The sequence below is a fragment of the Mobula hypostoma genome, chromosome 24 (genome assembly GCF_963921235.1).
Source record: "Mobula hypostoma chromosome 24, sMobHyp1.1, whole genome shotgun sequence".
NCBI lineage: Eukaryota > Metazoa > Chordata > Chondrichthyes > Myliobatiformes > Myliobatidae > Mobula > Mobula hypostoma.
Genome location: NC_086120.1, coordinates 52155904 through 52182903, shown reverse-complemented (window position 1 = coordinate 52182903; position 27000 = coordinate 52155904). Strand labels below are relative to the sequence as shown.

The following is a 27000-nucleotide window of genomic DNA, read 5'->3' as shown; positions in this document are numbered from 1 at the left end:
GACTAGACATTTCACAGACACTGTAAAACATAGACTGGACATTTCACAGACTGTGCAATACACAGACCAGACAATTCACAGACAGTGTGATACAGGGACCAGACATGTCACAGACAGTGTGGTACACAGAACGGAAAGTCCACCGACAGTGTAAAACATAGACTGAACATCTCACTGACAGTTTGATACACAGTATGCACATTTCACAGACACTGTGATACACAGCCCGGACATTTCACAGACAACATTATAAACAAACAGGACATTTAACACAGACAGTGTGATACACTGACCGGGAATTTCACAGTGTGTTACACAGAACAGACATTTCACAGACAGTGTTAGACATACACTGGATATTTCACAGACAGTGTGATACATACACCGGACGTTTCACAGGCAGTTTGTACACCAACCGGACATTTAACAGAGAGTACAATACAAAGAGCCAGCTGGTGGCATAGTGGCATCAGCGCCGGACTTCGGAGCAAAGGCTCCTGAGTTCGAACCCAGCCGGCTCCCCGGCACGCTTTCCACCTGTGCTGGGTTGAGCGTCAAGCTAGCAACTCGACCTCATAAAAAAGAAATTGCCTGCTACAGAAACATCAACAGCAAAAAAAAGTTGATGGCCTCTGCTCCCTCGTGAGTTTAAAAGGCAATTTCCTTCCTATTTCCTACAATACACAGTACGCATGTTTCACATATAGTGTGATACACGGACCGGACATTTCATAGACTGTGTGATACAGGGAACAGACATTTCACAGACAGTGTGATACACAGACCAGATGTAACACAGGCAGTGTCATAAACAGACCAGACATTTCACAGATGGTGTAATATAGAAACCTGACTTTTCACAAACAATGTGATACACAGACTGGACATTTTACAGAGAGTGTAATTACCAGACCAGATTTCCTCAGACCATGTGGCACAGAGTCCAGACATTTCACAGACAGTGTGGGATACTAACCAGACATTTCATAAGCATTGTAATACACAGACTGGACATTTCACAGACAGTGTGGTACACAGACTGGACATTTCACAGACAGTGTGATACACAGACTGGACCTTTCACAGACATTGTAAAACATACACTGGACATTTCAGAGACAGCGTGATAAACACACCCGACATTTCACGGACAGTGTGGTACACTAACCAGACATTTCACAGACAGTGTGATACACCGACCGGACATTTCATAGACAGTGTGATACACAGACCGGACATTTCACAGACAGTGTAATACACATACCGGACAATTCACAGACAGTGAGATACACAGACCGGTCAATTCACAGTCAGTATGATACACAGACCAGATATTTCAGAAAGAGTGTGATACACAGACTGGACATTTCACAGAGAGTGTAATTACCAGACCAGATTTTCCTCAGACCATGTGGCACAGAATCCAGACATTTTGCAGACAGTGTGGGACACTAACCAGACATTTCATAGGCATTGTACTACACAAATCAGACATTTCACAGGCAGTGTGATACACCGACCGGAAATTTCACAGACAGTGTGATACACAAACCGGACAATTCACAGACAGTGAGAAATACAGACCAATCAATTCACAGTCAGTATGATACATAGACTGGATATTTCAGAAAAAGTGTGATACACAGACTGGACATTTCACAGACAATGGGATGCAGAAACCAGACATTTCACAGGCAGTGTGGTACATGGACTGGACATTTCTCAGCCATTGTAAGACATACACTGGATATTTCAGAGACGGTGAGATACACACACCAGACGTTTTCATAGAAAGTGTGATACACAGCCTGGACATTTTGCAGACAGTGTTATACACACACCAGACATTTCACAGGCAGTGTGATACACACACCAGACATTTCACAGACAGTGTGATACACACCTGACGTTTCACAAACAGTGTGAATCACACACCAGACATTTCACAGACTGTGTGATGCAGAGAGCGCACGTTTGACAGTCAATGTGATACAGAGGCAGGACATATCAAAAACAGGCTGATACACAGACCATATATTTCACAGACAGCTTAAAACATTGATTGGACTTTTCACAGACCTTGTGATACAGAGACTAGACATTTCACAGGCAGTGTCATAGAGGGACCAGGGAATTCACAGGCAGTGTGATATACAGACTGCACATTTCAGACGGTGTGGTACACCGACCGGACATTTCACAGATATTGTAAAACATACACTGGATACTTCGGACTCAACGTGATAAACACACCGGATGCTTCACCGACAGTGTGTTACACACAACAGACATTTACAGGCAGTGTAACACACAGGCAGGACATATCCAAGACTATGTGATACACAGACCAGACAGTTCACAGACAGCGTGATACACAGATCAGATATTTCACAGACAGTTTAAAACACAGACAGAACATTTCACAGACCATATGATACAGAGATCAGACATTTCACAGACAGTGTAATACAGAGACCAGACATTTCACAGGCAGTGTGATACACAGACTGCACATTTCACAGACAGTGTGGTACACTGACCAGACATTTAACACACTGTGTGATACAGGGACCAGATATTTCATAGACTGTGTGGCACACCGACCAGACATTTCACAGACACTGTGATACACCGACAGGACATTTCACAGACAGTGTGTTACACTCACTGGACATTTCACAGACAGTGTGGTACACACACCAGACGTTTCACAGGTAGTTTGTACACTGACCAGACATTTCACAGTCAGTGTGAAACAAAGACCATACATTTCACAGACAGCATGATACAGGGCCAGAAATTTCACAGACAGTGTGATGCACAGACCAGTACATTTCACAGGCAGTGTGGTACACGGACCGGACATTTCATAGACAGTGTAAGACATTGACTGGACATTTCACAGACAGTGTGATGCACAGACCAGACATTTCACAGGCAGTGGGATACACACACCGGACACTGCACAGACAATGTGCTACATGGACCAGATACATCACAGACAGTGTCATAAACAGACTGGACATTTCACACACAATGTGATAAACACACCGGACATTGCACAGACAGTGTGATACACAATCCACACATTTCACAGACAGTGTGATACACAATCCACACATTTCACAGACAGTACGCTACACAGACCGGACATATCACTGACAGAGTGATATACAGACCGGACATATCACTGACAGTGTGATAGACAGACCAGACATATCACTGACAGTGTGATATACAGACCGGGCAATTCGCAGACAATGTGATACACAAACCAGACATTTCACAGACAGTGTGAAACACAGACTGGATATTTCACAGTCAGTGTGATACACATACCAAGAATTTCACACACAGTATGATACACCGACTGGATATACCACAGACAGTGTCATCCACAGACCTGACACTTCATAGTCAGTGTCATACCTAGAGCAGACATTTCACAGTCAGTGTCATACCTAGAGCAGACATTTCACAGACAGTGTGATATATGACCTGACATTTCAGAGTCAGTGTGATACTGGGACCAGATGTTTCACAGACAGTATGACGGGACATTTCAGAGACAGCCTGATGCCCAGGCTGGACATTTCACAGGCATTGTGAGACACACACCAGACATTTCACAGACAGCATGATACACAGACCAGACATTTTGCAGACAGTTTGATACACAGACCGGACATTTCACAGACAGTGTAATACACATACCGGACAATTCACAGACAGTGAGATACACAGACCGGTCAATTCACAGTCAGTATGATACACAGACCAGATATTTCAGAAAGAGTGTGATACACAGACTGGACATTTCACAGAGAGTGTAATTACCAGACCAGATTTTCCTCAGACCATGTGGCACAGAATCCAGACATTTTGCAGACAGTGTGGGACACTAACCAGACATTTCATAGGCATTGTACTACACAAATCAGACATTTCACAGGCAGTGTGAAATATAGACCAAACATTTCAATGACAGCATGATACACGGACGGGACATTTCACAGACAATGTGAAACACAAACCAGACATTTCACAGACCATGTGATACACAGACAGGACATTTCACAGACTGTGTGATACACAGACCAGGCATTTCACAGACCATGTGATACATGGACCAGATCTTTCACAAACAGTGTGATACACGGATGGGCCATTTCACAGAAAATGTGATACACAGACCAGACATTTCACAGACAGTGGGATACATAAACCGGGCGTTTCACAGACTGCGTAAAACATGGAACAAACATTTTACAGACTGTGTGATAAGCAGACCAGACTTTTCACAGACTTTGTAAAACATCGACCAAACAATTCACAGGCTGTGCGCTTTCCGGATCGGACATTTCACAGACAGTTTTTCACACAGACCGGGTATTTCACAGACAGCGTGATTCACGGACTGGTCATTTCACAGACTGTGTGATACACAGACCAGACATTTCACAGACCATGTGATACACAGACCGGACCTTTCACAGACAGTATCATATACAGAACAGCCAGAAATTTCACAGGCAGTGTGATACACGGACCAGACATTTCACTGACAGTGGGATACACAGACTGGACATTACACAGTGTGATACATGGACCGGGCAGTACACAGGCAGTGTAATATATGGACCAGATAGTACACAGGCAGTGTGGTACACAGACTGGCCAGTACACTGGCAGTGTAATATATGGACCAGATGTTGTAGGCCATGTGATACACAGACCAGACATTACGCAGACTGTTTGATACAGTACTTGGACCAGACAGATGTAGCCAGTGTGATATACAGACCGAACAGTATGCAGTCATACACAGTTGAAGGTAATGCCAGTAACAAGGCAGACTTTTGTCAATCTGGCGTTGTGATATAGACACGGACAATGTAATTTGCTGATATTACTGTTATCAGACAGCACCGTACACAAACAATGGTATATGCAGAGAGGATAGTATACAAATAGTAACTCAATTCTGTAGTCAATACAATGCACAGATGGGTTGCACATGGGTAGTAATAGATCTGGATAAACTGCATTAATGCCTGGATGTGCTCAGGCTGAAGTGTGTACAGACCAGGGTATGGGCAGACCACATTGTTCACAGGCCAGTGCATGCACAGGCTGGTGCGTGCGTAAGCCAGGCGTGTATGTTCCCATCTCTCCGCATGTAACACATGCACAGGTTGCTGCCGTCTCCCTGTTAATCAAGCATGGGTTAAACCTCGTAGAGCTGCAAGATTTTGCTCATTACTAGTCATGTCACAATGCGTGCAGACCGTGGAGAGACCGTAGTTCACCGCTGTTCCTGATGCAGAGGGCAGTGAAAAGTACAAATATGCCTGAAGGGCATCACACACCCAGGGGCACATTTCAGACCCACCCCCTCCCCATCATCTCCCCTAATATTCACCCAGAACACTCATTCTCTACACAAAAGTGGACCAGATCCTTGTGATGGGTTGCTATTACTGGCTACCATGGTTACCAGAGAATAATTTAACCCCTGGTTTTGGGAATGTTTGTGATCTATTTCACACTTACAGAAACCTGTTTCACAGCCATATCAGAGCAGCGGCCGTCCTCTGTGACGGAGGGGGTCGGTTGGCCAGAGGGAAGTGGGTATAGAGAGAGAGGTGGGGAGCTCGAGGGAGGAGGAGATGGGGTAGAGGCAGAGGGATGGGGAGAGACAGGGAGTTGGGGGGGGAATAGACAGGGAGACGGCGGGGGAGACAGGGAAATGGGAGGAGAGACAGGGAAATGGGAGGAGAGACAGGGAGACGGGGGATAGACAGGGGGGGGATAGACAGGGAGGGGGGGATAGCAGGGAGGGGGGGATAGACAGGGAGAGGGGGATAGACAGGGAGAGGGGGATAGACAGGGAGAGGGGGGATAGACAGGGAGACGGCAGGGGAGACAGGGAAATGGGGAGAGAGATGGGGAGACGGAGATGGGGGAGAGACAGGGAAACGGGGAGATAGTCAGGGAGACGGGGAGATAGTCAGGGAGACGGGAGGAGAGAGAGGGAGATGGGGAGAGACAGGGAGACGGGGAGACAGGGAGACGGGGGAGAGACAGGGAGACGGGGGAGAGACAGGGAGACGGGGGAGAGACAGAGAGAAATTTTGAATATTGAAACATCTAGATAGATTGGACATGAAGAGGATGTTTCCCATAGCAGGGGAGTCTAAGACCAGAGGCCACAAACTCAGGAAAGACAGACATCCCTAAAGAACAAGAATGTTAAGAATTTTTCAGCCACATGGGATCAGATGCCATAGATTACTGTGGAAGCCCAGTGATGGGGTGCATGTAAGGCAGACATTGATAGGTTCTTGATTGATAAAAGGGTTAAGGGTTATGCGGAGAAGATGGGAGAATGGTGTTGGAAAATAAATCAGTCATGATTGAATGGCAAAGACACAAAGGGCAGAATGGCCTAATTCTGTTCCTGTATCTCATTAACCTGTGATGAAGGCAGGCAAAGCTGCGACTGGACCCCATTCACTATACGATCAGCTGTCTGAACCCAGGACCCAGGGTAAAAGACTGTCCTCTAGTGTGGGTGGGTATTGGGTTTGGGAAGCGGATAGGACGTTTTCAGGGTGGGCTCCTCCTCTACACCCCACAACAAAATATAAACGGTATACAGAAAGAATCAATATTCTGCCTATGCTGACCTAGGCATTCCCCATTCCAACATCACTAACCGTGTCCTATCAGCACAAACACGATGTCGTTAACCGATCCCGCTCAAGTGATACTGTACAACTCAACAACAGTTCCATCCCCACATCTCTGCACTGTCCAAGGTCCTCAGCAGGTGAGACACTGAAACGTTGTGGGTGTGAAAGCTCTGCCACTCCACAAGGGGCATCTAAAGTGTTCGCCCTCATGTCCTAGCTAGTAGTTACCTACACCACCGAATCAGTTTGACATGCCGAGGGTTTGGGAGTTCATTGTATCATTGGGTCTCCTGACGATACCATCACAGTTACACACTTGGCCATGAGATGCAGGATGTGAGGGGTGTCAATGAAATGCGGGCTCTCTTGTTTAGTAGAAATACAACAGTATAGCACAGGAACACGTCCCTTAGCCCATGATGTTGTGCTGACTAATCACACCAATGGCATCTAGACCCTAAACCGCCATTCTCTATCTAAACTCTGTATCGTGCCTGCCTCCACCACCACGCCGGGCACACACCACTTTGTGTACAAAATCTGCCCAGCACATCTCCTTCAACTTTCCTCTGTTGTGTTCGCTCACCCAGAACTACTGATGAGACCCGAAGCCAGAACACGAAATTATCCTTTATTCATTAAACTACAAAAATCTCAGCTGTGGCAGAGGAACTCACAGCCATGACCCCACCCTGAAAATGTTGTCCCATCCGCTTCCCAAAGCCCCAAATCCCAGAACACGCTGTTTAAATGGTTTACCCAAGAACGTTCAAGACGTAGTTAGGAACAATGACCAATCAGTGGAAGTCAGTTTGGGATTAGTTTTCAACTGACCAATTGGTTGTGTTGGCTCTCCATAACACAAAGTTCAAAGTACATTTACTGTCAAAGCACGTTTACATTATACAACATTGAGATTCGTCCCCTAACAGGCAGCCACGAAACAAAGAAACCCAAAAAACATTTAAAAAAGAGAAAACGGCTGAACAGCCAATGACCAATGAGAAAAACTAACAAAGCATGCAAACAATAAACGCCTGAACTGAAGTCGGCAGAGTCTGGGTTTAAGTCTGAGGGGGTGGGAGGTCTGGCAGAATCATAGGGAGAGCATGATAAAATAAACAGCATGGGTTTTCTATGAAATAACTAACAATAAATCATGTCATCAATGAGGAACCGCTTGTATAGATGCTAATCGTCTGAGAGGCAACGTGATTAGCGGATTGTTTGGTACTCTAAGCAATGTGGAACCGATTGTATCGGCGCTTATGTGTAAATTGCGGAAACAGTGTCCGGAGACTGGCTGACCCAGTGTAATTAGATTTACTGTATACATTTAAATTGTAAACTTGCGTTGACGAGGCGTGCGGGGCGGTCTCCCCATGAATTCAAGAAATAAAGGCATTAACTGGCTTTGAGGTCGTTCCCTACTTTGTGTTTGATCGGCACTAAATCTTCTGACGGTATCTGCGACGAGGATGGAATCTCATATCATAGAGAACCCAACGAACCCATCCAAGAAACTTGCTTATCGTCAAGATCAGATCAAGAGTACCCAACCGTGAGAGTTGCTTGAAAGATAAAAGTCAAGACCGGGTTATGGAGCGGAGCTGCCCCTGAATTCGGACTAAGAACAAGACGGGGTTTGGGTACTCTGATTAAAAGACGGTATTAAAACAAAGCCAATTAAAACCTCGAGATTAGAACCTGCCCCCTTGGCCAATGGAAAAGGGTAAATGGAATATATCGAGTATAAGGTTATATGTTTTTGAGTGTACACTCCCGGTATGTCTTAAGTATTTACGTCCTTTGTAGAGAACAATTAACAGGGGGGTTAAATGGGTAACCGGAACGGCAAGCCCCAGAAAAAGAAACGGAAAGTCAATTCTGGATCAACACTGCATGCCAGGACTCGGCCTGCTGATCCCCTAACTACAGCACCCATGAACAATAACACGCGAAAGAAGACAGGAAGACGAAACAGCTGTTAGGGGACCCACTGGTTCCCTCGGAGTCGCCCGCGGACAAGGTGTGGTTGGAAACGGGAGATAGCAGGTACCGGTACTCTGTAATTCTAGGGATCTCTGTGGGTGGAGTTGTGGAGACTGGCTTCATGCGGAGCCTTTGATCTAAAGAGAGATCCAGCCCACAGCAGCGGCAACAACAACCGAGAGAACCGGCGGTTCCATAGGGGAGCGGGGATCGGGATAACTCGACCCCGGGACTGATGGGGTAGAACCACATTCACAAACCGGGTCAAGAGACGGACCTGCGACGAGATCACAAACATGCGGGTAAATTGGGGCCAAGCAGAGGGAACCGGCGGTTCCATGGGGGCGCGGGGATCGTAATAACTCGACCCCGGGACTTATGGGGTAGAACCAGATTCACAAACCGGGTCAAGAGACGGACCTGTGACAAAATCACAAAAGGCAAGCCGGAGGAGGGGGCGAATAGGTCAGACTCTCTGCTCCAGGCTCCTCGCCTAATGCTAGGGAAAGTCCGGATACTTAAACCCTGGGCCCCGGCTGGGATACGCAACACGATTCGCGAAGCCTCCAATCCATTATGCAAACCAGTAGTCTTCCATAATTGGTTGGTCTAGACTTGCCAAATTTTAATTCTTTTCCTGGAGATGTCCAGGCATTGCTTAAGGTAGTCTCTGGAACTTCTTGGTCAGGGTTCGAACGGGATTTCCCAATGGACGGGAATGGTGATGGGAGTCCTACTGACGGAATGAATGATTGGCTGAACATGGGAGAGATGCCATTCTTGCAGGAGCCAGGCAACACAGTGACTTTGAAGAAATCTAGATGACAGCAGAAGAAGGGAAGACTTACTGATGTTATTGCCAGTTTAAAGATACTTGGGAATCGAGCGCAAGGATACCCCCGGCAGGAAACGACCAACTGGCACTGCAAACATTTATAAATTGTCTCCAACCAGAGGTAGCACATTTTTTTTTAATTGACCGATCTGGAATGGCAAAACAGAAATTGGGAGAATGCCATACCATTTCTCATTAACATGGATAGGAATGGGCTATTTAAACATGAGGATGAAAAGGAACGGTGTGTGCAACAAAGAAGAGGAGATGAGTTGAGAGAAAGGGGATAAGAGACAGGATGTATGCGGGCGGTGTGGGAAGATAGGACTTTGGATTAAGGAGTGCCAAACCGGATCGAATGGAAAGAGAAGAGGCCCTGATAAACGCAGGAGGGGAAATGGAGAGAAACCTGTTTTACCATGCGTGAATCCTTTAATTGTAACCCCTTTAACCAACAATAGGGGGGCACGAAGGGTGGGTGATCAGGCTTCCAAGAACCACCCCCCCCCCTCAGAGGACCCCATGTTAGACATAGAGATAGTTAATAGGAGAATATAGGTCCTGATCGATTCCGACGCTACAGTATTGTCCGTACACCCTTCTGTTGCATTACCAAAAGGCAGTAAAAGTATTAAGTATTAAAAAGTATAAATTATTAGGAAAAGTCAGAGTTCCTGTGATAGAACCTTGCTGGAGCCAGTTGAAATAAAGATAAGGAACAATCTGATTATAGAAACGTTGATTATAGCTGAGAACTCATCTGTTAATTTGCTCGGACGCCAAGCACGCTGTAAATTAAATGCCGTTATTCACTGCATTCCCAAAGAACTGTATGTTGAAATCCCTGAAAACAGACTGCCTGAGCTCCACAGTACAAGGCTACAAAAACTGAACAATAAGGGGACCCAGCTGCTCTCCATAGCTGGCACACTGGGGGAAATCCCTAGGGAAATTGGCTACGGCAGCAAAATGAAGCGGATTTCTGGACAATTTAATTGGAACTTGTAAACTAGTCACTGCACTACATTGTCCTGCAGCCTTCAGGGACCTCGATCTCAAATACAATTACAGAAACCGAGCAAACCAACATCAAGGCAAGAGGGGGCTAATAATCTTATTGGGTCCGGTAAATTTTGAGTTTTGAGCGGCTGAGGTTCAGCTCAGAACAGGAGGAACCCTTCCTCGGGGGCACACGTTCATTGCCCCATGTCCCACCGGTGATGAAACCCCTTTTTAAGTCTAACGATTTGGGACCTATGAAGAGACGGTGTTGTAACACAGATCGCCACCTAACCAAAGAGGGGTGACTTATTATGGACCAGATACAGGGGATACAGATACAGTTGTAACTCCGTTACATGCCAACTGTGAGTTCCATAGACAGAGCGCCCCACCTCCCCCCCCCCCCCCACCCCCCCCCCCCCGCACTCCAACTGAGCGATCCACAAGATATTCGCAGGGCGGATCCTGCATTGTGGACACAGCATAAGAATCATGCAGGATTAGTGAAATCCGTAGCTCCCCATCAGGTGACTCTTTAACCGAACGCCCGACTACCCTCCGTTTGGCAATATCATCCCCCTCCAGGGACGGTCGGCGGTATTAAACCCGCTAGAGGGACGCTATTGCAACAAGGGGTTCCGTGACTAACTCAAAGCCCTTGCAATACGCGGAAATTATCCATCCTCAAGCCAGGGAGACGGGATGAGTGGCGATATGTTCAGGATTTGTGGGCTATAGATCAGGAAGGGCAGCTCATTTCACCGGCGGTTCCGGACACCATGTCATATTGGCCTCTATCCCTTCGGAGTCCTGTGGGTACACAGTGATTGATTTGTGATCTGCCTTTTTCTCGGTAAGACTGCATAAGAACAGTCAGAAGCTGTTCGCTTTTACATATAATGGACAGCAACACACGTGGACAAAATTACTGCAGGGCTATATCAGAAAGTCCGGCTGTTTATGTAGCCGTGGTCCGGGATGATCTCGCAAATTTACTACTGCCCGGAGACATCATGATTTTACAATATGCAGATGAGTTATTGCTGACCTCCCAGACACTGACTGATTGTAGAGAAGACCCTGTGACGTTACTGAATCATTTGGCCGCCTGAGGACAGACAGCCTCCCCGTCAAAATTACAACTCTGCCAATTTACAGTAACATATCTGCAACAAGAGAACCCGCCAATTGGGGACGGAGCATGTGACTGCCACTGTGCAGGCTCCCAGACCCGCTACCAAACAAAACAGATGACGATTTTCCCGGGAATGACGAATTCCTGTCTGTCGGCAGTGGGTACTGTACCTGAATACTGTACCGAGTCTATGACGCTGCTCTCCGAGACGCAGCAGCCCAGGCTGCTCCTGATACCCTACCGTGGACTGAGGATATGCAACAGGCTAACGAGGTGCCCCAATATAGGCCCGATTACAGCAAGCCATGCCAGATATGTGTGAATAAAAAGGAAGGAGGGTTTCGCAAGTGCAGTACAGTATTAACCCAAGGACACGGTGGCTTACCAAGACCAGTGGCGTATTCCACCCTATTGTCCCCAGTGGTTAGAGGAGTGCCGGGATGTGTAAGGGCGGTGGCAGCGTCAGCGGCAACGGTCGAAAGGGCTGCCCCGTTAATACGAGACCATACCTGTCCGGTACTGACACCTCACACTATAATGCCGCTCCTCATCTCAGCTGCTACGCAACATTTCACCACCGCCCGCCGCACGGGATACGAGGTCATGTTACTTAACAAGTCGAATTTAACTTCCGAAAGAGCACCCGCACTCAACCCAGTCCTCAGAACCCCGTGACTGTGGAGACCGTTACGTCCTCATGACCTGACCTATCCGTTGATAACCGCGATTTAAAACTCTTTACGGACGGCTGCTCTTGCAAGCCTAATGACCACAGCACACCGGCAGCCTATGCAATAAAGACTCCCTTAGATACTTTAAAGGCAGGAACACTTCCCTAAGGGACGTCTTCTCAGACAGCTGAGCTTTTTGCTCTAACACGAATCTGCATTTTAGCCAAAGGGTACACAGTAAACATCTATACACATTCTAGGTGTGCCTTCGGGCTGATTCGTGATTTTGGGTCACTTTGGCAACATAGGGGGTTCATTACGTCCGTGGGTAAACCCATCCAGCATGTGTATCTCATTAAAAATCTGCTACAAGCAGTGCAGTTGCCCGAACGAATTGCTGTCATTAAGTGCGAGGTTCACACTGATGCCTCAGATCCCAGATGTAAAAGAGATGCGGCTGCCAGGAAAGCCGCTGGTGCGGGAAAAGCAATGCTGGTACGTATGTACCCTTGTCACCCCTACCCCAAAACTTCAAGATTTAATTTCTGCCCCAGACGGGACCCGGAAAAGGGGAAGGGAAAGCAGCGTTTTATGGACTCTGAGGGGGTGTGGAGACATCCGGATAATCGCCATGTGCGTCCCAGGAATCTCCTACGCGCCTTGTTCGACTAGTACCTGGGAAAGGACATGGTGGGGTGGCGTTATTACACATCAAACACAACAATGGTTTGCACCAGGGTTAACAGTCATTGTGCAGCAGGTTGTGCGAAGCTGTGAGATTTGCCAGAAAAACAGGGTAAATCACTTGCGAAATTTGTCCATTTGCCACCCGCGGAGGCACTATTTGCCAAACTACAGATAAACTGTGTGCATGTGCCAGCCAGTGGGGTTATAAATACCGATCACTGGTAGCGGTCATGTTTTCCAAACGGGTGAGACAACTCCCACTGGAAAAGAAGATACTCCAACTGTGGTTATAACATTAATAAAGGAAATTATTCCCAGATTTGGGGTTCCATACACATTTAACAGTGATAGAGGGACACATTTTACAGGTAAATTAATTAAGGAATTGGATCAGGCGTTAGGATTTACTTGGGAATATCACCTTCTGTATCAGCTCCAGTAGAATGAATGCAGTAGTAAAAGATACACTGTCTAAGGCATGTCAGGAAACGCGATTGAAATAGCAGGGGGCTCTTCCCACAGCATTATACACTCTAAGAAATCAGTTAAGCCGGACAACTAAACTACTCCCTTCGAGGTGTTAACGGGAAAGTCGATGGTGGCAGGGTCTCAGCCCCTTTGACAAGTGTACAGACGACCCTGGTCTGGACCGATAAGAAAACCATAGGAATTGTGAAAGCCCTTTGGTGAAGCGATAAGAGCAAACCAAGGCCAGGTAGTTGCTGCCTTCCCTCGGCCGGGAGAAGGAAACACTCGTCCCTTTAAACCTGGAGACTATGTAGATGTAAAGGCACTCAAGACTCTTCTTCTCCTGTGCGGGAAGGGCCCTAACAAGGGATCCAGGTGACAAGATTGCTGTGAAAGTCCAGGGGAAACTACATGGCACTGTGCGAGTGCCAGTTTTCTTCAGAAGGGAAGATGGAAAACTCAATTATGAAGAAAATACTTTTGTCGTGTGGACTATTGGGGTTCATTATGCCGGCGAGAACCTACAATACTTACTTGGGCATAATTCATGAATATGCCGCACGGACTAATGTAGTTAGTTGTTGGGTGTGAATGGGATTCCTATGCCTGGAGCAGGAGCTGCGTCCTTATGCTCAATTCCCTTCAATGAGGAGAAGCAAGAATATTTCGATAAAATAGGTAACGAACCGAGTCACATCACAGATCTCTCAATGGGTGAGCATCTGGGGGACAGTGACCACCGCTCCCTGGTTTTTAGCATTATCATGGAAAAGGATAGGATTAGAGAGGACAGGAAAATTTTTAATTGAGGAAAGGCAAATTATGAGGCTATAAGGCTAGAACTTGTGGGTGTGAATTGGGATGATGTTTTTGCAGGGAAATGTACTATGGACATGTGGTCGATGTTTAGAGATCTCTTGCAGGATGCTAGGGATAAATTTGTCCCGGTGAGGAAGATAAAGAATGGTAGGGTGAAGGAACCATGGGTGACAAGTGAGGTGGAGAATCTAGTCAGGTGGAAGAAGGCAGCATACATGAGGTTTAGGAAGCAAGGATCAGATGGGTCTATTGAGGAATATAGGGAAGCAAGAAAGGAGCTTAAGAAGGGGCTGAGAAGAGCAAGAAGGGGGCATGAGAAGGCCTTGGCGAGTAGGGTAAAGGAAAACCCCAAGGCATTCTTCAATTATGTGAAGAAAAAAAGGATGACAGGAGTGACGATAGGACTGATTAGAGATAAAGGTGAGAAGATGTGCCTGGAGGCTATGTAAGTGAGCGAGGTCCTCAATGAACATACATCAAAGTTGCTGGTGAACGCAGCAGGCCAAGCAGCATCTATAGGAAGAGGCACAGTCGACGTTTCAGGCCGAGACCCTTCGTCAGGACTAACTGAAGGAAGAGTGAGTAAGGGATTTGAAAGCTGGAGGGGGAGGGGGAGATGCAAAATGATAGGAGAAGACAGGAGGGGGAGGGATAGAGCCGAGAGCTGGACAGGTGATAGGCAAAAGGGGATACGAGAGGATCATGGGACAGGAGGTCTGGGAAGAAAGACAAGGGGGGGTGACCCAGAGGATGGGCAAGAGGTATATTCAGAGGGACAGAGGGAGAAAAAGGAGAGTGAGAGAAAGAATGTGTGCATAAAAATGAGTAACAGGTGGGGTACGAGGGGGAGGTGGGGCCTTAGCGGAAGTTAGAGAAGTCGAGAGGAGGTGTTGGAGATGTTAAAATACATTACGACAGAAATGTCCCCGGGCCCTGATGGAATATTCCCCAGGCTGCTCCACGAGGCGAGGGAAGAGATTGCTAAGCCTCTGGCTAGGATCTTTATGTCCTCGTTGTCCACGGGAATGGTACCGGAGGATTGGAGGGAGGCGAATGTTGTCCCCTTGTTCAAAAAAGGTAGTAGGGATAGTCTGGGTAATTATAGACCAGTGAGCCTTACGTCTCTGGTGGGAAAGCTGTTGGAAAAGATTCTTAGAGATAGGATCTATGGGCATTTAGAGAATCATGGTCTGATCAGGGACAGTCAGCATGGCTTTGTGAAGGGCAGATCGTGTCTAACAAGCCTGATAGAGTTCTTTGAGGAGGTGACCAGGCATATAGATGAGGGTAATGCAGTGGATGTGATCTATATGGATTTTAGTAAGGCATTTGACAAGGTTCCACACGGTAGGCTTATTCAGAAAGTCAGAAGGCATGGGATCCAGGGAAGTTTGGCCAGGTGGATTCAGAATTGGCTTGCCTGCAGAAGGCAGAGGGTCGTGGTGGAGGGAGTACATTCAGATTGGAGGATTGTGACTAGTGGTGTCCCACAAGGATCTGTTCTGAGACTTCTACTTTTCGTGATTTTTATTAATGACCTGGATGTGGGGGTAGAAGGGTGGGTTGGCAAGTTTGCAGTTGACACAAAGGTTGGTGGTGTTGTAGTTAGTGTAGAGGATTGTTGAAAATTGCAGAGAGACATTGATAGGATGCAGAAGTGGGCGGAGAAGTGGCAGATGGAGTTTAACCCAGAGAAGTGTGAGGTGGTACACTTTGGAAGGACAAACTCCAAGGCAGAGTACAAAGTAAATGGCAGGATACTTGGTGGTGTGGAGGAGCAGAGGGATCTGGGGGTTACATGTCCACAGATCCCTGAAAGTTGCCTCACAGGTGGATAGGGTAGTTAAGAAAGCTGATGGGGTGTTAGCTTTCATAAGTCGAGGGACAGAGTTTAAGAGTCACGATGTAATGATGCAGCTCTATAAAACTCTGGTTAGGCCACACTTGGAGTACTGTGTCCAGTTCTGGTCACCTCACTATAGGAAGGATATGGAGGCATTGGAAAGGGTACAGGGGAGATTTACCAGGATGCTGCCTGGTTTAGAGAGTATGCATTATGATCAGAGATTAAGGGAGCCAGGGCTTTACTCTTTGGAGAGAAGGAGATTAGAGGAGACATGATAGAGGTGTACAAGATAATAAGAGGAATAGATAGAGTGGACAGACAGCGCCTCTTCCCCAGGGCACCACTGCTCAATACAAGAGGACATGGCTTTAAGGTAAGGGGTGGGAAGTTCAAGGGGGATATTAGAGGAAGGTTTCTTACTCAGAGAGTGGTTAGTGCGTGGAATGCACTGCCTGAGTCAGTGGTGGAGGCAGATACACCAGTGAAGTTTAAGAGACTACCAGACAGGTATATGGGGGAATTTAAGTTGGGGGCTTTTATGGGAGGCGGGGTTTGAGGGTCAGCACAACACTGTGGGCTGAAGGGCACGTACTGTGCTGTACTATTCTATGTTCTATGTTCTATAACCAGCAGTTTTAAAAGCTAGTACTGGCCAGACCAAGGGAAGGAATGGATACAGGAGGGAATAGATTGTCAACAGAGGAACAAGCTACACACATAAAAAATGCTGGTGAACGCAGCAGGCCAGGCAGCATCTATAGGAAGAGGTACAGTCGACGTTTTGGGCCAAGACCCTTCAAGGCTTGAAATTCCAGCATCTGCAGATTTCCTTGTCTTTGCGAGAAGATCAAGCTACATGGATGTCAATTGGATTGGTATTCTTTAAGGGAAATTGCTTTGAGAGATGGTACATGCCTAACTATAATTTAACAAATCATATTGTGCCTTGATTGCATGTAGCTACTCAAACAGATTAAAAGTGCTGGTGCTGGGAAAACAAGACGGGTCGGTTAATGGGAAGGAGTAAACGCAGAGAAAAGGCTGATTTATAGTGGGGGTAACCACAGGACCTCTGAAAGATCCCTACAATTAGCAAATGGCACATACTGGATATGTGGGGATCAAGCTTACCCCTGGTTACCTCTTAACTGGTCTGGATGTTGTTACCCCAGATTTGTATTATTGGTGGTACATCACTCTCATGACTCGTACCACCTTACTCACCCGCGAAGGAAGAGGGTGATTATGGATACAGAGAGGTTCTGGATGATTATGTTTCCTATGCATGGGGCAGGCAGAGCAGCTTAAGGATTGATGTGGATGCTTCAGCCCTCGAACAGTTAACTAAAGACACTGCCTTAGCTCTGGAGGGTACACAATTGCAGATAAGACAATTAACCACTGAAATACTAGCTAGTAGAAATGCAGCTTTGCAGAATTGTATGGCCCTAGATTTTGTGTTAGCTGAGAGAGAAGGCACTTGAGCCATCATAGGGCAAGAATGCTGTCCTTATATTCCTGATGAATCCGAAAATATCACTAACCTGACAGATCATATGAAGGAGAAAGTGGAAGGTAAAGAAAGTAGGAGAGGAATTTCATGGTTATAATTCCCCAGGGACTTGGTGGCCACTAGGGAATATTCGTGGAGGCTGGTGAGGACCCATCATCCATTATGGGCTAATATTAATGTTAGTTGTAATGGTGGTACTGGTCATCCAATGTACCTGTGCCTTGATGCCGAGGTCCCAACCCAGACCCATGGGGATGTTTCCTAAAATGAAACCAGAATCATTTGATCCTGAGTATGATGAAGGCGTTTGCTTAAACGTGCAGCCTCCGCCCCCAGATTATGAACTCCCATATCTGGACAATGAGGAGTAGGGTTGACCTAGTGATCAAAAAGGAGGGGACTGTAGAGAAAAGGGATTTATCTTGAGGACTTGGGGGGGGGGTTGGCAGACTCATGGGGAGAGGATAATATTTTTTAAAAAAGAATGGGTCTATCATCCTTGTCCTAACAATAAGTCATGTCATCAATGTATAGATGCTAATCGTCTGAGAGGCAATGTGATTAACGGATTGTTTGGAACTCTGAGCAATGTAGAACTGATTGTATCGGTGCTACTGTTGTATAGATTGTGGAATCAGTGTCTGGACAAAACTGACCCAGTGTGATTAGATTTACTGTATAAATCTGAATTGTAACCTTGCGTTGGCAGAGATTTGTGGAATGGCTCCCCTTGAATTCAGAAAATAAAGGCAGTAACTAGCTTTTCTCACACTGTTTTAGACCATAAGATCGTAAGACATAGGAGAAGAATTAGGCCATTCAGCCCATCGAGTCTGATCCATTATTTCATCATGGTTGATCCTGGATCCCAGTCAACCCCAGACACCTGCCTTCTTGTCATATCCTTTGATGCCCTGACCGATCAGGAAACTACCAACTTCTGTTTTAAATATACCCACGGACTTGGCCTCCACCACAGTCTGTGGCAGAGCATTCGACAGATTTAATACCTTCTGGCAAAAAATATTCCTCCTTACCTCTGTTCCAAAAGGTCACCCCTCAATTTTGAGGCCGTGTCCTCTAGTTCAGGATACCCCCACCATAGGAAACATCCTCTCCACATCCACCCTATCTAATTCTTTCAACAATCGGTAGGTTTCAATGAGATATCCCTGCATTCTTCTAAATTCCAGTGAGTAAGTGAGTACAGGCCCAAAGCTGCCAAACGCTCCTCATATGTTAACCCCTTCATTCCCAGCATTATCCTTGTGAACATCCACTGGGTTCTCCAATGACAACACGTCCTTTCTGAGATATGGGGCCCAAAACTATTGACAACACTCCAAGTGCAGCCTGACTAGTGTCTTATAAAGGCTCAGGATTATCTCTTTGCTTTTATATTCTACTCCCCTTGAAATAAATGCTAACATTGCATTTGCCTTCTTTACCACAGACTCAATCTGTGAGTTAACCTTCTGGGAGTCTTGCACAAGAACTCCTAAGTCCCTCTGTATCTCTGATGTTTGAACCATCTCCCTATTTAGATAATAGTCCGCACTATTGCTCTTTTTACCAAAATGCATTATCATACATTTCCCAGAACTGGATTTCACCTGCCACATTTTTGCCCATTCTTCCAATTTCTTCAAGTTCTGCAATCTCATTTCTTCCTCAGCGCTACCTCCCCTCCACCTATCTCCATACCGTTCACCAACTTTGCCACAAAGCCATCAATTCCATTATCCAAATCGCTGACAAACATTGTGAAAGTAGCGGTCCCAATACTGACCCCTGAGGAACACCACTAGTCACTGGCAACCAACCAGAAATGGCCCCCTTTGTTCCCACTTACTATCTCCTGCCTGTCAGCCATTCCTCTATCCATGCCAGTATCTTTCCTGGAACACCAGAGGATTTTATCTTGTTAAGCAGCCTGATGTACGGTCCCTTATCAAATGACTTCTGGAAATCCAAGTCAATGACATCCACTGCCTCCTCTGTCCACCCTGCTTGCTACTTCCTCAAGTAAATTTTAAAAGATTTGTCAGGCAAGATTTCCCTTTACAGAAACCATGCTGACTTTGACTTATTTTACCATTAGTCTCCAAGTACCCTGAAACCTCATTCTTAATAATAGTCTCCAACAATTTCCCAACCACTGAGGTTAGGCTAACAGGCCTATAATTTCCTTTCTTTTGCCTTCCTCTCTTCTTAAAGAGTGGAGTCACATTTGCAATTTTCCAGTCCTCCGGGACCATGTCAGAATCAAGTGATTCTTGAAACATCATGACCAATGCATCCATTATCTCTTCAGCAACCTCTCTCAGTACTCTAGGACGCAATCCACCTAGTCCAGGTGACTTTTCCTCATTAATACCTTTTGAGTTTGCTTAGCACTTTTTCCTTTGTAATAGCAATGGCACTCACTCCTGCTCCCTGACACACACAGACCTCTGGCACACTGCTAGTGTCTTCCACGGAGAAGGTTGATGCAAAGTACTCATTAAGTTCATCTGCCATTTCTTTGTTCCCCATTACTAACTCATCAGCATCATTGTCCAATATTAACTCTCACCTTTTTACTCTACATATAACTGAAAAAACGTTTAGTATCCTTCTTTATATTATTGGCTAGTTTGCCCTCATATTTCATCTTTTCCCTTCTTATAGCTTTTTTAGTTGCTTTTTGTTGGATTTTAAAAGCTTCCCAATCATCCAACATCCCACTCACTTTTGCTACCTTATATGCCCTTTCTTTGGCTTTTATGCAGTCCTTAACTTCCCTTATCAGCCACGGTTGCCTAACCCTGCCATTTGAGAACTACTTCTTCTGTGGGACATATCTATCCTGTGCTTTGTGAACTATTCCCAGAAACTTCAGCAACCTCTGGTGTGCCATCATCCCCACCAAAATCCTCCTCCAATCCACCTGGGCAAGCTCCTCTCTCGTGCTTCTGTAATTTCCTTTATTCCACTGCAGTACTGATACATCTGACTTGTGCTTCTCCCTCTCAAATTCTGGTATGAATTCAATCATATTATGGTCAATGCCTCCTAAGGGTTCCTTTACATTAAGCTCTGTAAAAAGATCTGTGTTATTACACCAGCTCTGAGGCCAAGAAAGCCCTGCCTGGTTTGGAAATTGCACCGTCTCGGATCGCAAGAACCTGCAGCGGATAGTGAGGTCAGCTGAGAAGATCATCGGGGTCTCTCTTCCCGCCATTAGAGACATTTACACCACATGCTGCATCCATAAAGCCCACAGCATTGTGAAGGACCCCACGCACCCCTCATACAAACTCTTCTCCCTCCTGCCATCTGGCAAAAGGCACCGAAGCATTCAGGCTCTCACGACCAGACTGTGTAACAGTTTCTTCCCCCAAGCCATCTGACTCCTTAATACCCAGAGTCTAGACTGACATCTACATCATTTATTATTATATTGTAATTTGTCCCCTGCTGTGCCTATTGTCTTGATTATTATTTATTGTACTGCCCTGCACTGTTTTGTGCACTTTATGTAGTCCTGTGTAGTCTGTAATCTAGTATAGTTTTTGTATTGTCTTACGTAGTCTAGTGTAGCTTTGTGTTGTCTCACTTAGTCTAGTGTATTTTTGTGTTGTTTCATGTAGCACCATGCTCCTGGAGGAATGTTGTTTCGTTTTTACTGTGTACTGTACCAGCAGTTTATGTTCAAAATGACAATAAAAAGCGACTTGACTTGACTAATAATCTAAGATAGCCTTTCTCTGAGTTGGCTCAAGCACAAGCTACTCTGAAAAGCCATCTCGTAGGTATTCAATAAATTACCTCTCTCATGATGCAACACCAACCTGATTTTCCCAATTCCCTCGCATATTGAAATCCCCCATTACAATTGTGTCATTACCCTTATTACATGCCTTTTCCAGCTCCCTTTGCAAACTCAATCGCACATCTTGGCTACTATTTGGTGGCCTATATATGAGTGCATAATGGTTTTTTCACCCTTGCAGTTTCTTAACTCCACCCACTAAGATTCAACATTCTCTGACCCTACGTTACCTCTTTGTAATTTCATCTCTTACCAACAGAGCCACACCACTGCCTATGCATCCCTGCTTGTCCTTTCAATACAGAGTACATTCTTTGATGTTAATGATGGTCTTCTTTCAGCCATGACTCAAGTGATGCCCACAATGTCATAATGACTTCGAGGTCTTTGCCGACTTTGTGCTTGATCAGTATTAAATTCTCTAATAAGTCTGTCCACAGACCCTTACTTCAGCACAGAGCTGAGCAGTGAGCCAGACTGGCCCATCCCTCACCTCAGGCCCTGACACCCTGACCTTTTCAATATGCACCTAAATCGTCATCCAAACACCCCTCTCACTTTAACCTCATGCCCTCTGGTATCGCATTTCGACACCGGGAAAAGACGTTCTGTGGTCACCTCCCACCTCTTCTCAACCCCAGAAACTCACCGATAACCTGCAGTGGCACGGTGTCCTGCTCATCATCCATGCCCACGACCACCTCACACTGATAGACACCCGCATCACTTGCTCGCAGAGACACGATCTGCAGGCTGGCGTTGTAGTGGAAGGGGCCATAGCCAGGCAGGCTGGCCCTGCCCTTGTAGGCTGGGTTCAGCTTCACCGTGTTGTTCTTGGCTACCAGAATGAGAACTTCCTTACTGCTCCCACCTTCGAGTGACACTTTGGTCCATTTGATCCGAGGAGGGTCATGGGGCAGCGAGGGGTCAGTGGTTGAACTGGGGAGCACTGAGAAAACGCAGGGCAGCAAGGCAGAGTCTGCTAATCCCCGGACAACTGGCTGGTGTTGGACCTTCTTCATGTTCACTGCCTTCTCGTACCTGTTACCTGTCGCTGGGGGAGGGAGGGACAAACATAGGGTGAGCAATTCAACTTGTCACACTGTCTCACTGGCTTCTTTGTCAGCCTCTTCCATGTACCCTAGAACATTCTCTTGTCTTTTCAGATAACAGCAGTGCCAACGCTTGTTAAAAGGGCTACACTGTCAGCTCTGGGATTCTCCTGTGCACCATTTCTGGACCTGGCCTGGGGCTGCCCCTCTCTACAATTCCCAGTGCCTTAGTTCCTTGAAAGTGATGTCACAGGCAGGTAGGGTTCTAAAGAGAGGTTCTGGCACATTGACCTCCATAAATCAATGTATGGAGGACAGGAGTTGAGATGTTATTGTTAAAGATTAAAAGACATTGTTGAGGCCTAATTTGGAGTATTGTGTGCAGCTTTTGTCACCTACCTACAGAAAATATATCAATAAGATTGAAAGAGTGCAGAGAAAGTTTACAAGGATGTTACCAGAACCAGAGGATCTGAGTTACAGGGAAAGGCTGAATAAGTTAAGACTTTATTTGCTGGAGTGTAGAAGGATGAGGGGAGATTTGATAGAGGTATACAAAATTATAGGTTAAATGCAAGCAGGCTTTTTCCACTGAGGTTGGTTGAGGCTAGAACTAGAAATCATAGGTTAAGGTTGAAAGGTGAAATGTTTAGGGGGAACACGTTCATTCAAAGGGTGGTGTGAGTGTGGAACGAGCTGCCAGCGGAAGTGGTGGATGTGAGTTTGATTACAACAGGCAGGAGTTCAGATAAGTACACGGATGGGAGAGGTATAGTCCGGGTGCAGGTGCGGGTCGATCGGACTCAACAGAATGACAGATCAGCATGGACTAGATGGGCCAAAGAGCCTGTTTCTGTGGTGCTTTGTGACTCTATGCCTTCCTGCTCTCACTAACAGGCTTCAATTACATGGCACCTGGCTAAGAGGACAATCTGTGAGGATTGGTTAGTGAACGGCAGGTTCAATGGGTCAGGAGACATCTGGAGTTTGAACTGTTGGGAGCTGGGGTAACATCATGGGGACAGGAGATGAGCAAATTCAGCAAGGTTTCAATTATAACGAACAGGATCCACACTATAGTAACAGTGGCTGCTGGCTGCCAGCTCATTAGAATCACTCTCACATTTTAGTGTGTTACAAACACCAGTTCCACTGAAAGGTCAGACTGATTTCCAATTTAATGGGAAACTTACTTAGCCAAATTATTGCCTTTAATACCAGCTTCATTCTTCCATAGAGTGAATCGTGATGTTGTGTACATGCTGTGTGTCTGTGGGAATAACTACTCCAGCACCTAGAGCTTATGACAGTTACTGTGTGTGCATAGAATACCAGGCTGAATCCAGTGTTGGTGAAGTGAGCAGTGCTGTGTGTGAGCAACTGTGATAGGAGATACCTGCAATGGAAGCAAACAGCAAAGGGGCTGGCATTCCCATGGCACCCTCACCACTACAGACCCCTCACAAGGCCATGCCACAAGGTGGTACCCATGATGAGTAACCCCCCACCACCCATTATATGCTCTCTTCTCATCACTACCATTGAGATGAGGTACACGAGCCTGAAGACACACATTCAATGTTTTAGGAACAGCTTCTTCCCCTCTGCCAGCAGATTTTTGAATGGTCCATGAACCTATGAACACCACTTCCTTGGGGACAATTTGCTCTTCTTTTGCACTATGTTCTTAGTGTAATTTATAGTATAACTTATATCTTGTACAATTGCTGCAAAGCAACAGATTTCATGACGCTGAGTTTGTGAACTGCTCCAATACTCTTGCAGAAACGTGGCTCCAGGACAACATCCATGCAGCATCAATCTACAGACCATGACACTCAGGGACTTGGGCTAGATTATTATTTATAGTTTGTAACTGAATGTTTCTCTGCCATCTTAATTATGTGCTATATGAGCTTTGTGTGTCACTGTTGGTTCTGTGTTTTTGTGCCTTGGCCCAGAGGAGCGCTATTTCAGTTGCCTGTAATCATGTGTAATTCAACTTGAACTTGAACTTGATTATGATTGACCTTCATGGCCAGTTCAGGAGTTTATGAACTGACCTTCATGGCCAGTTCAGGAGTTTATGAACTCCCAGTTCGGGGGTTTTTGAAGTATAGTGAGTGCAGAAAATAAGGCAGATAATTTGTGCACAGCAAGAGTGCAAACGGCGGGATGAAATAAATGATCCAAACACTTGTGTCAGGGGTTGCTCAAAGGTACCACAGACCACTTGGAAAAGTCTCCTTGCTTTTCTCGATAAATGTCGTGGATCTTTTATATTCCACGAAAGCAGACAGCGTATTGTTCTGATATCTTAGCCAGAAAACCACAGCAGTCACGTGGTACTGTCCTGGGACTGTTGGCATGGTCCCTGAGTCATCACTGCAGGGAGGAGTGACCTCAAACACCCCTTTCAGTTGGGGTAAGATCCCACGACACTCTTCCCTGAGTCTTGGTGAGATCATCCCTGAGGCTGCCCATGGTCTTGTTATCATTGGGGAATTGCTCTGTTTGAATTAGCTCCCCTGCAGTATGGAGTGACTACCTTCCACAGATTAGAGCAGGGTGATGATACGGGTGCCACATAAATGCAGGTCAGTCCTTGTTAAAGCTGCTGTTAACGTATTGGGCTCATTGCAAGCCAGGCTGAGAAGGAGATGAGTTCACTGAAGAGTTTACTGTGGGGGTCACTGTGAGAGCTACAGTGTGGGTGCACTCTGGGATCCACAGCTTATTTCTCTACAGGGCACAGAGGGATACACAACACACACCTCCTGGCAGATTCCACTACCCTCTGCAGTGCGCACACTGACAACATACCTGCCTCTTGCAGAATGGCAGCAGATGCCAGGCAGGTGCAGATCCAGCCGATGTGGAGATAGACGTTCAACATGCTCTATTCCTGGAACAAGATGAAGAGGATTCCTCAGAAGGTTTAACAAGTCGCCTGTAAGACCTCAGTGAATTGCCCTTCCCCCACTTTCCGATCTTCCACTTCAATCTTGCCCAGCTCCCAAATGAAACAGTGGACACCAAACAATGAATATTTTTCAGCTGACAGCATTGGAAATGTTTAAATCTGCAAATACCATGGAGAATATGAGTAGTTCCATCACGGACTGCTTCCGACAGCTTGCCCAGAAGCACAGCAATACTCATGGGCTGCCCCCAGCACATCCTTTGTGTGAATCGTCAATGCAAACAACGCATTTTGCTGTGTGTTTCAATGTTTCGATGTACATGTGACAAATAAAGCTAATCTTTATCTTTATCTCACTCTGGGACCAGCAGCCTCCCAGTGACTAGCTGAATAACTAGTCCAGCAGCCCCACTCCCTGACCCGAGGTTATGGTCTACACTACTGGATCACAAGTTAATTGCACTGCCACGGACACACACAGGCCTCCTTCCCATGAGTTGTTATGAGAAAGGCTGGCACAGGATCACATCCGGAGATGCTGGAACAGGTGAGTAAGGTTCAGTCAGGGAGATGGGGAAGAGAGAGAGGGGCAATCAGTAGGGACAGAATTTTAGAAGCCAAAATCTAGGCAATAGCACAACACTGTAAAGGGTCCTAATGAGCTGATGAAACGTTAACGGTTTATTTCTCTGAATAGATGCTGCCATGAAGCTATCTGAAGGTCCTCCCCTCTGGTTCACTGACACCCTCTGGAGGAGAATTGGTCTGACTGTAGGGGGTTGGCCACTTTAAATTACTCATTTCAGAGGACCTGTCCTCGGCCCAGCTCGTAAGTGCAGTTATGAAGAAGACACAGCAACGCCACTACTTCCATAGAAGCTTGAGGAGATTTGGCATGACATCTAAAACTTTGACAAACTTCTACAGATGTGTAGTGAAGAGTGCATTTTGGCTGCATCACAGCCTGGTGTGGAAACACCAATGCCCTTGAATGAAAATCCTACAAAAAGTAGTGGATATTGCCCCGTCCATCACAGGTAAAGCCCTCCATACCTACATATCTACATGGAGCATTGTCGCAGGAAAGCAGCATCCATTATCAGCAGCCCCCATCACATTCAGGAATAGTTATTACCCCTCAACCATCAGGCTCTTCAACCAAGATGGATAACCTCTCCTCACCTCAGATCTGGATGGCAGATCTGTCCATGGTTCTAGCCACCACACCCAGGGGAACATCCTCCCTGAATCTACCCCAGCAAGCACTACTGGAACATTGAATGCTTTGATAAAATAACCTGTTCATCTTCACAAGGGTATTTCCACCCTGCCTGTGAAATCTCTCCTCAGAGGACAGTGTTCATCTCTGGTGAGCTTTCATGGAAGTGCCCCGATCACAGAGATGGTGGGGAGACCAGACCAGCACACTCATGTCTGAACCCCACCAGCACCACTGAATGGAGAATCCTACAAAAAATAGTGGATTCGGCTCAGTACATCACGGGCAAAGCCCTCCCAACCATTGAGCACATCTATAAGAAACACTGT

The 27000-nt window shown here is 46.2% G+C and overlaps 1 protein-coding gene across 3 annotated transcripts in view; it reads right to left on the bottom strand.

Annotated features, from left to right (window-relative positions):
- ncanb (neurocan b) overlaps window positions 1-27000 on the bottom strand; it is a 400023-nt gene that overhangs the window by 296414 nt on the left and 76609 nt on the right. For all 3 annotated transcript variants that reach the window (XM_063032277.1, XM_063032278.1, XM_063032280.1), the window contains exons 2-3: window positions 25353-25434; window positions 22127-22531 (exon numbers count right to left, since the gene is read on the bottom strand). In XM_063032277.1, coding sequence (XP_062888347.1) covers window positions 22127-22531; window positions 25353-25425 — 478 coding nt within the window. In that variant the 5' untranslated portion in view covers window positions 25426-25434. The remainder of the gene's footprint in view (window positions 1-22126; window positions 22532-25352; window positions 25435-27000) is intronic.